We start from the raw sequence: 13,170 nt of genomic DNA on the forward strand, positions 1-13,170 counted from the left end.
TGCAGCGTGGAGCTCTTTGATAACAGCAGGGGCAGTGTTTGAACAGTGTGACCTCTCCTGGCACGCAGGAGGACAGATGGTGGCTCCGGGGTCAGCTGGGGTCACATCTAAATACAGCAGAGACTCTGTAACACGCGGTTATATCGGAAGAAACGATAACTCAAAAGCCTGTGAGATTCACAGTGCTTGCAAACAAATCCTGTGGATTAAAATGGGAAAATACAGCTTAGCTTTAGCTCTGGTGTCGATTTAGTTCAATCGTGACCGTCTCCAGAACTATTCAGAAATACTACGTTCAGTGATGTAAAATCAAAAAATCAAAGGATAGTGAGGATTCTCAACCCTTAAGACTGCAAAAAAGATAAAAAAATAAAATAAAAATTACAACATTACAAGGTAGAAAATGCACTTTAATGCAGATATTTTCAGATGTTGTAGCTTCTTTCCAACACTAGATGGCAACACAATCCTCTGCTCTACAAATATAAAGACTCACCAAAGAATACTGCATATTATCGTTTTTTATAATAGATAGAGAGATAGATAGACAGATATTGTCAGGTATGTTTAGCATACAAGGAATTAGTTTCTGTTTGGTTTTTGGAGCAGCATTAATTAAAAACGAGACTACATTTACATGCAAATACTGTTTCTTCAGCATTTACATGAACTGAAGACATATCAGTTTTCCAAAATTAATGGACATGCAAAACGACAAGATAGTCAGAGGTGACCTATTTACATGTGTGGTAAAGTGTGGCTGGGCATCGGATTGATCGATCTAGAGTAGAGAGGAGTTAAAATCGGGACTCATTCATGACAAAAAAATGCTGTTGGCTTTGGGGTCATATTTATGTTTGTTGTGATCTAAAAGAAAACACTTTTGTTTTCGTTTTCTTACCACTTGGTCCAAACTGATGCAACACGGTAAAAATCGACTGATGAAACACGAAATGTTGATTTATTTCCCCACGTTGGTGTATTTTTTTTTTTTTTTTGAGTTTTTAGAGTTTGTGTTTTTAAGAGTTTAAGACGTCAAAATCGGTCGTTTGTGCTGCGTGCCGGCGTCTCGGTGCGAACACAGAGCGACGGGGGAGTGAACGCTCTCGCTCTCGCTCGCGCGTCGACACTCTTCGACGTTAAACCAACGGACTCGTCGGTCGGACATTTTCGGCACAGCGTCATCAGCGCTGACGTGGAAACTACGTGAGCGCGAGGCACCGCCGTCCACCCTCGCTGTCATTAGTGACGAGTCCCGCGACGTAAAGCTCCGGTAAGTCGCTGCAAAGCCGTCACATTTCAGGTCCGTGGGAGCGGAGACGACGTGAAATAATAAACACAAGAAGCAACATTCTGCCAACACGTCCAGTGTCAGAACATGGTTGGTTTGGGTTGGGAGGAGTCTTTTCTCAAGTGCTTCAGGAATAAAGGCCATTAACTTCAACTCAAAGAGCAAAACGAGCAGGGGCGGGTCCTGACAGTTTGTAGCAGGAGGAGGACTTTCAAGAGGGCACCCAAAACTAAAGTATACGAAGTTTGTTTGGTGTCATATTTACTCACATTACTTGAATTATTTCTCTTTGCAAATAATTCCCACCTTTAAATATGAGGAACCAGTGCAGAAATGCAATTCATGGGTCTTTTAAAAGGTTCACGGCATACTGTCTTTGTCTTGGTACAGTTAATTTACATTAATTTCTTTTACTAATGCCCAGGACTGAGGTTGAGTTTTATAGGCCCTGTTTACACCGCATCATCTCAAGTGAAAACATGTTTTTTTCTTTTTTTGGTTCAGGAAAGCAACATTTTTGAAACAATATTCATTACCACGCAAATGGCAGAAACATTGAAAAGGCTATCGTTAGTATGTTTGGCCACTAGTGGGTGCTGTTGGTTGTTTTTGAAATAAAACCACACAGAGAACAAAACACTATTAACTAAGAAGTTGGATCGCTGTTAGGACTTTCAAAAAGTTCCATTTTGGGAAGCATTTTCAAAAAGTTGCATTTCCAGTGGCTCCGAGCACAATTGTTGAATAAAAGGGACATTGGTTCCTTTAAGACCAGTATCTGGGATTAAGGGTTTTTTTCTTGATTTTGTGCTTGAGTTTGCGCTCTGATACTGCGGTATATAGTGATTACAGCTGTCAATATATTAAGGCTGTTTAATTACGTAATTGTACATTGTTTGTGACAAAAAAAGAAAAAATAGATAAAGTAGAGAATGGGTTGCACAGAGTATGTCAAATTTAACAATATCAGCACATGCAATAACACAAAAGACTGACTGAACTGTGATAAATTCTTCCTATGTTCTGTGCATTCTTGCAGTGCAAAGTCAAACTGGAGGAAAGAGAAATCAGGAGTTACATAAACTATATATACCAGGCCAATTTGAATGGTGTTATCCTTTAAAGGTTGCAATATCCCGTCGTCGGCTCACGGATTGGAGATGTCTGATGATGTGATGAACCTGACTGAAGCCTTTGTTTGGTGTTTCCAGGTGACTGGTGATGGATGCGTCTCAGCTAGACAGCAGCTTAAACGAGTCTGTGACGGACGCAGAGGAAGACCTCAGCGACACGAGTCCGCCTGCTTCCACTCAGGTACACACACACACACACACACAGTGTACACTTGTTAAAATATGACTAGATTTTACTGTGTTTACTGGCATTAATGCAGTGATTTGTGTCCGCAGGAGTCTGTGACCGCTGAGTCTTCCGATGTGACTGTTGTTCAGCTACCCAATGGCCAAACGGTCCAGGTCCAAGGGGTCATCCAGGCCCCTCAGCCCTCGGTCATACAGTCGCCACAAGTCCAGACAGTTCAGGTGAGGATTTATGTAAGCTGAGGCAGCTCCAGGTTAAAGTTTCAGTGATTTTGTGGTGTAACTAAAATATAAACCAGAGTATCAAGCGTCCATCTCTTGTGTCACCTCAGAGAAAACAGGGATAGAACACTGAGAGCGTCACACACCGTGTTCTGTTCAATAATTCACCGGCTCTGTTGTCAGACCGAGCGTCTCTGTGAATGAATGTCTCGCTGCTGCGTCGACGCCGTTTGCCGAAGACCTCATGGTCTGTTAATCGGATTGATGCGAGCAAACCGGACCCGAGCTTTAAGCTCATGAGTTCCAGTCCATCTATTCACATGCGCAGAAGAACTGTTTACCACATGCGCAGTAGCAGCGTTTCAAAGTCGTGTTTCCTGCCGTTTCCATGGAAACAGAGTCACAGTATTTTCAAAAAGCTAAAATCGTTTTCGTGTAAACAGGACCTAAAACTCCTTTTGAATTTGCCGATCATGTATGCATCGCAACACAACTCATCACAGTTTCATCTGGTTTTTCGCAATGTGCACATATTGATATAGTGATAAGAATAACTTTGCCATCTATTGTAAAGACCCAGCATACTTCACTCCCCACTCTTTGTCTGTTTTAAACTGACCCCAGACACACAGCCTATTGTTGAAGCTGAAATATTTCTTGCTTTTATGTTGCATGAAGCCTGAAACTTTAACCTCCAACCTTTATCATCGATGAATGGACGAGGACACTCCTCTGTTTAACCTGGGGCCTTTGAGTGGTGCTGATATCCTCCTACTGCTGTGTAAAAGTGTCCTTTCTGTTGGTAGCGCTCAACCATTGTGCATCAATATGAGTCATGAATATATTCCCCATTGATGACACATAACCAGGTCAACACTGAATTTACAATGCAGCCCTTTGAATGACAAAATACGCACACAAAGTGGCGGCAAAGTGTGTGAGCGCTTGGGAATGCCCTCATTTTCAGCACAAATTGGTCATAAAATGTGACGCGATCCCATCTTTATTGAAGACATAAATATTTATAGAGCGACTGGGAAAGGTAAGTTAGCAAACTGTAAATTGTTTTACCGCTCCGGAACACTCGAGATGAATTTGGGCTGTATGTGAGCCCTGAACCATCATGTCTTTGATGACTGTTTGTGGAAATTCGATGATGTACCACTGACACCCTTGGGTAAAAAGAATCCTCAACGAATGGGCTTTTGAAAGTTTTATTTGGAGTACAGGAGTCATACAGACAGTCGGCCTGCCTGCATGACCAAATCACGTCGACACACAGACGCAGAAGAATAAAACTTATACAACCCCCAAGTCGGAGGAGTCCGAGCAGGTGCTGGGCAGTTTAGAGGAAAACATCCTTGGAAGACAATGCAGTCATTATTGAGATCCACAACTCTTTAGAAAGTGGACATCTTATCAGAAGATTTCCCAGTCCTGAATCTCAAAGCAATATGAGTCTTGTGAGTTATTAAAAAAAAAATGTATCATGAAGTTAGTAGAAAAGGAACATTCACTCATGTGGTTTAACTATTACCAGAAAGAACACAAAAACACTAATATTTCATTTTACCATAACAAGACCTTCCCCTTTTTTTTATCCTCTCATCACTCGTACCATCTCATCCAGTCTTTTCACTGTCCTCCTTTCTATTCACACTCTCTACTTTATTCATTCTCACCTTCTTTCCTCCAGGCTGTAAACATGTAGTACTCCAGATCCTCTTCAACCTGCTTCCCACCGTCACTTCATATCACTACGTCATCCGCAAACATCATTTGTATCGTATAATTTAAGGTTAGTGGGTCGGTAGAAGATAGCTGGCAATGACTGTTATTATAGATGTATGTGAATCTCCTCAAACCCACGTTTTCAAACGGTTCAATGGAAGTACTGTGAAATTTAATGGTTGTGTTCAATAAACACAAGTCAATTAGTTTGCGAACGATTCATTCAGATTTTAAAATGCTCACGTTATTTTCTCGTCACGATTTACAATCATACAGCCTGAAAGTTATGCTTGGGTAAAGAAGTGTGTGTATGAACTGTGTGTTTATGAGACACGGACCAGGAGGTTTGACGCCACACCTGCCTTTTCCAAACACACCCGAGCGCACCATAAAAAAAGTGTGCGCATGCAGATGAAAGCCCCTCAGCGATAACGCTCAACACAGGGGATGTTGCCAAAATTCAAGAAGGCAACGACGTGGATTACTCACCAGGCTGTGACACCGGCTGCTTTGTCCAGATCGCCGCCGTAGCAGAGCTGGATGACGAGGAGCCGGCTGCCGACGCACAGAAACGACGAGAGATTCTCTCCAGGCGCCCGTCTTATCGGTGAGGAGACGTCAGCAGGAGGCAAAGTGGTGCTGTTGCAAAGTCTTTAAGGGTCTGTGTGGAATCACTTTATGGATTTCTGTTCTTTGGCAGAAAAATTCTTAATGAACTTTCATCAGATTCGCCGGCGGTCCCCAAGATCGAAGAGGAAAAGGCGGAGGATGAGGTGCAGGTTTCCAGCACAGCGCCGGCGTCTGTGCCAACATCCATCTACCAGACCAGCGCGGGACAATACAGTCAGTGTCAACACTCGAAATGGGACTTCAGGAGCTGCACTCACGCTTCCGGGAAACATTTTAATACTTAACAAGATGTCACGGATTTATGTTGGGAAGCTTTCAGCTCATACTAACATGATGCTTCCCCCCCAAAAAAAAAAAAAAAAGAAAAAAAAAAGAAACTTCCATAATTCCTGTCAGGAAAACAGTGCTTCCTTTATGTTCACTTTCACTGTGAAGCCTGAAAAGTTTGAGTTTTTAACACTTTTCACTCTGATTCCACACAGTTACAATCAGCCAGGGAGGAACCATCCAGCTGGCCGGTCCAGAAACCCTGCAGGGGGCCGGCGTCCCACAGCCTGGAGCCGCCATCAGCTCCCCGCAGCAGCTCTTCATCCAGGGAAGACAAGTGCTGATCCAAGGTGGGGAGCAAATGAAACAAAAGCAAAATCACTAAAAAAAGAAAAAAAAATCAGAAATCCTTACTCGGAAAACAGAGTGAATCAATTGGAGCCACTGAATTTGTACTGTTAATGTCTTCATAGGTTAAAAATGCACTTAAAGTCCCGTTGGATTGGTGATATAATGGGGAGTTTCTCCTTCAGTGCCTACGTCATTTCTCTTTGTGCCCCAAATACCTGACTGACAGGTTGCCTTACGAGATGGATGCTGTGTTTAAAAAAAAAAAAAAAAAAAAAAAAAAGAAGCAGGGTACACCCATGATCTTGATTAATTAGAATGAAGGCCATCATTATAGCAATGCAAATATTTGAAATTCCATCTTGATGCACTTTATTTCTCTTATCATATCCTATTTCTACATCAGAAATCGGTTTTTATTTCATTGAATTGCATGAAAGTACCTGCAGAGAAAATCTGCACTTCATGAGAATGACTTTTTCCAGCATGGCGATGGAGAAGAAATAATAAAAATTAAATAAATGAATGGAGGATAGCCTGAAGGTGGAGTTAAAATAAAGATTTATAGAATTTAAGTTACTGTGAATTAGAATTATGGTTCAGTTTTGAGTCAGAGAGTTGCATACCAGGATTTTAGACATGGTACAATGCATTTACAGTGAAAGAAGATTGTCTTTTTGAGGGGAAATCAGAAATTACATCTCTTGCATGAAAATGTACAAATAAATTGGTTTCAAAAAACACACATTTAACCAGGGGCATCAAACATAAGGCCCGTGGGCCTGAACTGGTCTTCAAGAGGCTCCAGTCCGGCCTGCTAAGCCACCAAGGACAAACTGCATTTTTTTATTTTTTTTATTTTAATAAATTCCCATTTTCATCACATATACTCTGCACCACAACAGAGAAAAACTTTCAAGTTGAATTGTAAAGGTTGTTCGGGCGCTGTTTCAGGAACTACATGTTTTTTGCCATCCCTGCCTTGGACGTACATGTGGGCTCAGTTGACAAACCGTCTCGGTTCGCTGTCGTCCTGACACGGCTCTGCATTGTCATCACTGACATCTTTCACAGCAGTTTGCTCCCCGTCGTCTTTTTTTTCTTTCACACTAACCGCCGTGCGATCTGTCTGGTACACACAGTGCTCCTTCCAGCTGGAGAGCTTTGCAAGTACCTCAGCTGCAGAAATGGTTGCTCACTGTGGTGTTAACCACAGAGCGAGGTGCGAAGTACCAATCAGCAACACGAAGACATGACGAGATGCTCGGGCCTGGTTATCACTGCAGACGTCACCGTTTCCCCTCTCAAACTGCAAACGCCGTGCACCCAGGCGTCAGTTCGCGTATGAGATGAAATACTCTTCCAGAACTTATGTCAGCGGAGCAGTTTTCGCTGTTGAGAACAGTTTCCAACGCGACGTGAGCTAACTCGGACGAGGGAGCTCAACAAGTTTGCATGGCAGCCACTTGGGACACAATATCCTCTTGTTTGTTGAGCGTCTCTCTCTAGTTGCGTCACTGGGGCTAAAAATACACACCCTCCGCTACCACCTCTCCCTCCCTCCCTGCCTGCACAGCTCACATTGTGTTTCTCTGTGCTCCAGCATGCTGATCCACTGCAGTGGGGAGGAGGGAGGGAGGGAGGGAGGGAGGAGGAGGATCTCTAATCCAGTGTGTTTTACTGACTTCAGCGCGGCGGCGGTGATGTCACGGTGATGTCAATGCCTGTAATTGTAATCCGGCCGCAAAGTTGGCGAGTGACCACTCGGGCACGGAGAGAGCCGGGAGTGAACAGGCAGCAGGAGAAAGTAACGCCAGGCAGAAAGAGGGAGAGATAGAGAGATAGAGAGGAAGATTGTTTCTCGCGCTGAGGTGTTTCTCTGCCGTGGTGCTGGATTATTGGAAAGGAGAGATGGCTGTAACCGGGGATGAGACCGAGTCAGGTAGAGTTTCTCTCATGCATGTCAAAAACAAAAAAGTTAATTTTTGAGACGTTAATGCATGCTTTGCAAATCTTGATAGATATTGAACAAAACTGAATTATGTCTGGTATTTGAGGATTATTTTTCGAACAGCAAAAGCTGATTTTTCATTCATTGGACTGTTAGAACGGCAGCTCAAACGTGATTATTCTCACTTTTACTTTGTGAAATTGAGCTGAAACATGGTGCAGATTCGTGTTTGTAACGAGGCAGAAAGCCCGTTTGATACAGAAGAGGGAACAACACTGTGTACAAAGCAGACTGTTCAATACACACAGTCCTCTACACACACACACACACACACACAGTGTGCTCTCTGAACCACTTCAGCGGTTGTCAGGCAGGAGGGGAGGGGAGGAGGAGGAGGGTGGGGGGGGGGGGGGGGGGTAAGAAGTAAAAGAGCGGGTGGCAGCGGAGGGGTGTGGGGTAAGATAGTTGCCGCTTTGACGTCACTCCAGTTTCCTGGAACAGAAGCCAAGCAGGGAAGAGAGAATGCAAAACGGGCGAGTGAGACGCACACACTGACGTCAGCACAGCCCGAGTCATTCTGTTATCACAGCCAGAGACACGCTGCGTGCGCGTGTGTGTGTGTGTGTGTGTATGTGTGTGTTTTATGGGGGGAGAGTGCGAGAGGGAGGGAGGGAGGACTGAAACTTCTCGGGAACACAAGTGAAAAAAAAAGGGAAGCTGACTCGGTGCGAGCGAACGAGCACACAGGTCACCGTTTGAGTCATCGGCTCCGTGACTCAACCCAAACAGCTCATCAGCTGCATTCTGAGGAAAAACAATTTGTGTTTTTTCAACACCGAACGTGCAATTTTCCCCTAAGGTGAAATAATAACCACCTGCCGGGTTCAGCAACAAACACGACCTGTGGCGAGTGTCGGCAGGGGAAAAAAAAAAAAAAACAACATAATTTTTCTTTTTTAAATGATAATTGCACAAATCAAGTCTATGTATTGTTCAGTAACAACAAATCAGCCATATGTTTTCTGCATGTGAGATATAATCCAGCTGTCCATCTGTTCAAACCGAGCTGCGAGCAGGTTGTTCAGATTAGCTCCGCTCGGCTCCGATAAGTAGCTGTTTATTTTCTGCTTCAAACACAAAGTTTCGTACATGAGTGGAACAGATGGCAGCCACAGCGGAGCTGCTGGAGCGTTAAACGAGCAATCTGTGAAATGTCATGACTTTAATGTAAGTATTGATATGACTGGACAGATTCAGGACTGAAACACACACACACTGTGTCTGCCTAGACCTGCAAATATAGAGATGATTAAAGCCATTTGACACAAATCCAGGGATTATATTTGTTAACTCCTGCTTTTCTTCCAGTCAAGAGCATGTGACTTTATGGTTATTTTCACAGATTTGGATTCCTTGGGGACAAATAATGCATTATATTGTGGAACACTGGAAATCTGTTGTGTGCAGGCAATATTTTACAGTGATCCAGTGACAAATCCATATCAATTAGGGAATTTTCAAGACAGATATGGTGTTGTTTCATGCACCCCCCCCCCCACCCCCCCCCCCCTAAAAGTTGGTATGACCAAGTGGAAATACCTGACTCCTGAGGACAGTAATGGTCAGAGGAAATGGTTTCTTCAAAGCAGGAAGCGGAGCGGATAAGCATTCTTGGCTGAAGCCTGACATCCTCTAGTGAAACACATGCATTTGTTGTTGTTGTTTTTTTTTGTCTATGTTTCAGGTTTGAACGCTGTTAAGAATTTAGAAGATGTAAAAGGGGTTGAACAGGCGTTGTTGAATCTGGAGCTTTTTCTCCCTCCAGCTGCCACCGGAGACATCCCCGCCTACCAGCTGCGATCGCCCAACTCCGGCCTGGCTCAGAGCATCGTGATGGCGGCGTCCCCCAGCAGCATGGAGAGCCCGTCGTCGCAGCACGCCGAGGAGATCACCCGCAAGAGGGAGGTCCGGCTCATGAAGAACAGGTGAGTTCACCCAGAGAGAACGGGAGGAGGGAAAATCTAAGAAATCCATGAAGCCTTGACTTGGTTGGAAAATCATTTTCCTGTAGGGCCTCAAGTGGATACTTTTGTGTGTTCTTGTAATAAAACCACACACACGCATGAAACAATGCACTGTAAACAATGACAACAACATGGACAGACAACAGACTCTGGAGGCAAACACTGTGGTTCATCTACTGACGCATTATTTACTTCGACCGTGGCGCACATGTGCCGTCGCAGCTTTTCGTGAAAGGCCTACATTTGAAAGGACTGCCCAGTTTTCTGCACTGACATAGAAATCAGTGAAGCTGCGTTTATCTGCGAGTTCAGATTGAATAAAGTGAATCCAAGCAGCCTGGAAAACATGATCTGTCGCTGCAGGATTGTGCACGGCCTTTTCGAAATGTCATTTTCATTAAGAGCGTTTTTTTTCCGCCTCTCCTCTTCCTCTCCAGGGAAGCGGCTCGCGAGTGCCGCAGGAAAAAGAAAGAGTACGTCAAATGTCTGGAAAACCGCGTGGCCGTGCTGGAAAACCAAAACAAGACCCTGATTGAAGAGCTGAAGGCACTGAAGGACATTTACTGCCACAAAGCCGAGTAGCGGCGGCCGCCTGTGGTCACGGGCTCCAGACAGTTTACAAACTAAAGACGTTAAAAAAAGAAGAAATTTGGAGAAAAAAAAAAAAAAAAGAAGAAGAAGAAAAAACCTACTCTGGAACAAAAAAACTGCTGGGACTGTCTCTGTTTCTCTGCTCACTCAGGCCCGATGTGCACCAAACCCAGAAGTGTTGTGGGGGGGATCGTCGTAGCTTGAGCTTGCCGGTTTCGCTCTCGTCCTTTTCTTGCGCTCTTTGCATGTGAAGACTCAAAAGTGTTGTCTGCCGCTGCAGCCGTGCACGAGGCAAGGCGAGGCCAGGCGAGGCCGGCCAATGGGAGCCGTCCCAGGAAAGAGGAAGAGGAAGCGGTTGAACGAGGGGGCCGCTTGCCACCAAAACGCGCTGCTTCATTGACACGGCGTGCGAGGAAGGGTTCGGCAGGGTCTCGCCACCAGCAGGTCCCCCCCCCCCCCCCCCCCCCCGAGGTCAGTCGAAGCTCCGCAGATCCTCCACCAGCCGAGAGATGTCTTCGTCACGTCTTCTGTGCACCCTATGCTTCTGTTTTTGGTCGCCGCATTCCTTCACCTGACAGTAAGAAGAGTCACCGCAGAGCTTTTTGCGTTTTCATCATTTTTAGTAAATCTCTGTCTGGTCCAAAATCTTTCTTTCTCTCTTACTTTCTTTTTTTCTTTTTTTTTTTTTTTTTTTTTTTTAAAGGAAAGTTTTGTTTGGTTGTTCACGTAGACTTAAGCTCTGTTTTACACGACGATTTTTTTCACGTTAAATCGCTGAAAGCGTGGTCATGTAAACGGGGGACCTTCGAGAGGCTTTATCTCAACCCAAAGTCAAAGAGAATCTTAATAATTTATGAGATCAAGTGTGTGAAATGAATGAAAAACTGTTTGATGTCAAAGCACAGAATGTCGGCCTGGTTATTACCAACCTTTCTATTTTATTACAATAAGTGACAAATATATATTATACAAAGCAAATGTTACTATTAACTTGTTGAATGTGCTCAAAGCTATTATGTAAAACCCTAAAATTTGTATGTTGACAGATATTTTACATTGATGCAGAAAAAAAAACTGCAGGCGTCATTTTGTTCTTGAAATGATGGATGTTTTTTGTGTTTTTTTTGGAATGAAACTGTATTTGATTATGGCTTGATATTAACATGCTCTGTTTAAAGGGTGATGCCAATCTTTATTTTATTTTTTTTTTGTAAAGACATTTTGTTTTAAATAATTTATCATCTGGTGTTAATCTTTCTCTTGATATTTGGAAACTGCTGGCTTTCTCTGTTGATGTTGAGTTATTTTTTTCTGCTTAAATTTTTCTCTTCTGTTGGGAAATTCAAGAAAAGCACACACACTCACTCTCTCTCTCTCTCTCTCTCACACACACACACACACACACACTCACACACACACTCCCTGGAGTGACAGACCCTGAAGGCATCGCTCTCAGGCTGCCAAAGCTCTTGAACCAACCGTTTCTCCTCCAGACCGGGTATTTATCCAGTCAGAGAGTCATCCTGGGGCGTCTTCATGTTCACCAGCTGGTTTGTGCTCGGAGAGTCGCCTCCCGTTATGGTGAAATCTGCAAAAAAAAAAAAATCACGGTGTAAAAATTAGATTTGACTTCTTCTGCTCTTTAGTTGTTTTTCGGTGGCTTCGTCTTTGACCAGGTGTTCTCTTCTCGGTGTACTTCCTTGTTCTGAACAACTTTTTGTTCTTTAAATAATAAAATATTAAAAATTTGGCATCCATTGTGGTTTGCTTTTTTGTTCACTCTAGTAGTCTATAGAAGACTTAACATGGAGGCAAACTCTTAAAAAAAACACACACATAATTGAAATGTTGAAATCAAGCCAGCTGAAAATGTCCAGAGCTAACAACATGAAATTACCTCTGAAAAGTGAAAGCAATTGAAAGTGAGTGGTTTCCATGGCAACGCCTGAATATAACAGTGACCTCCGGGGGTTCGCCGGTGATAAAAGAAAAGGTAATATTCTGTGAGACGAGAAGCTCTTTTGCTTCACTATAAGTGTTTCAACCTCGCTTATTGATCGGAAAACACACATCAAACACAGGCAACATTTCTAATAACCGGTCCTCACATGCAGCAAAAAAAAAAAAAAAAAAAAATCCTCCCTTTCAGTCTCTCTCCACCTCCTGAAGTTCTTCCTTCTTTTCATACAATTTCTCTCTCCAACACACAACAGATGAAAACCTTCAGTCTGCTGTTCACAGAAAGACCTTGCAGCTCCTGGAAAATGAAGCAGAAGAATTAATTCTCAAACTGCCTGCGCTGCTTCAAAACATCAGCTGCCACGAGGCAGGTTTGAATTCAATAATGAAGGTTAACCCGTGTCGAAAAAAATAAATGAGTAAAAGTGGGATTATTTCACTTCAGATGTCCTTGATTCAAGCCAGAAGGAAAACTCTAAAGACCTTTTGTTTTTCATGCCACCAGCATCCCATTATCTGCAGGTTGAACTCACTCTGCATTTTCTTTTTCTTTTTTTTCCCCTTCATTCTTCTTGCGCAGAAACATTCAAACACTCAGAGTCTGTTTACCATTTTATCTCCATGCCTCTTTTTTTTTTTTAAAGATCTGCATGACCTTTGGTCCAGCCTAATTGGAGTGGAAATTTCCACCTTGAGCCCAGAGGCATACGAAGCGAGTCGAAGCCCACTGCCTTGACAACACAAACCGCAGCAGGCTGTGGTGAGGAGGACCTCTAGTGTTCATCACGCGCAACTGCAGCCCAGGTCTGTGAAGAATACACAAAAATAAGATTTTAA

General features: G+C 43.5%; 1 protein-coding gene across 4 annotated transcripts; it reads left to right on the forward strand.

Moving 5' to 3' along the window:
- Positions 1–1,148: 1,148 nt before the first annotated feature.
- On the forward strand, positions 1,149–12,125 carry crema (cAMP responsive element modulator a). Of its 4 annotated transcripts, XM_030115326.1 has the most exons (8): positions 1,149–1,273; positions 2,503–2,605; positions 2,701–2,832; positions 5,082–5,170; positions 5,264–5,406; positions 5,676–5,810; positions 9,585–9,744; positions 10,221–12,125. In XM_030115326.1, the coding sequence occupies exons 2-8, from the start codon at positions 2,513–2,515 to the stop codon at positions 10,363–10,365; spliced, it is 897 nt and encodes a 298-aa protein (XP_029971186.1). In that variant the 5' UTR covers positions 1,149–1,273; positions 2,503–2,512; the 3' UTR covers positions 10,366–12,125. The 4 variants fall into 4 exon arrangements, with proteins under 4 accessions (XP_029971186.1, XP_029971187.1, XP_029971188.1 ...); XM_030115328.1 differs by lacking the exons at positions 1,149–1,273; positions 2,503–2,605 and adding an exon at positions 4,529–4,630 and having other exon boundaries at positions 2,716–2,832; positions 5,290–5,406; XM_030115327.1 differs by lacking the exons at positions 1,149–1,273; positions 2,503–2,605 and having other exon boundaries at positions 5,290–5,406.
- Positions 12,126–13,170: the final 1,045 nt, after the last annotated feature.

This window comes from Salarias fasciatus, chromosome 18, assembly GCF_902148845.1.
Source record: "Salarias fasciatus chromosome 18, fSalaFa1.1, whole genome shotgun sequence".
Taxonomy (NCBI): Eukaryota; Metazoa; Chordata; class Actinopteri; order Blenniiformes; family Blenniidae; genus Salarias; species Salarias fasciatus.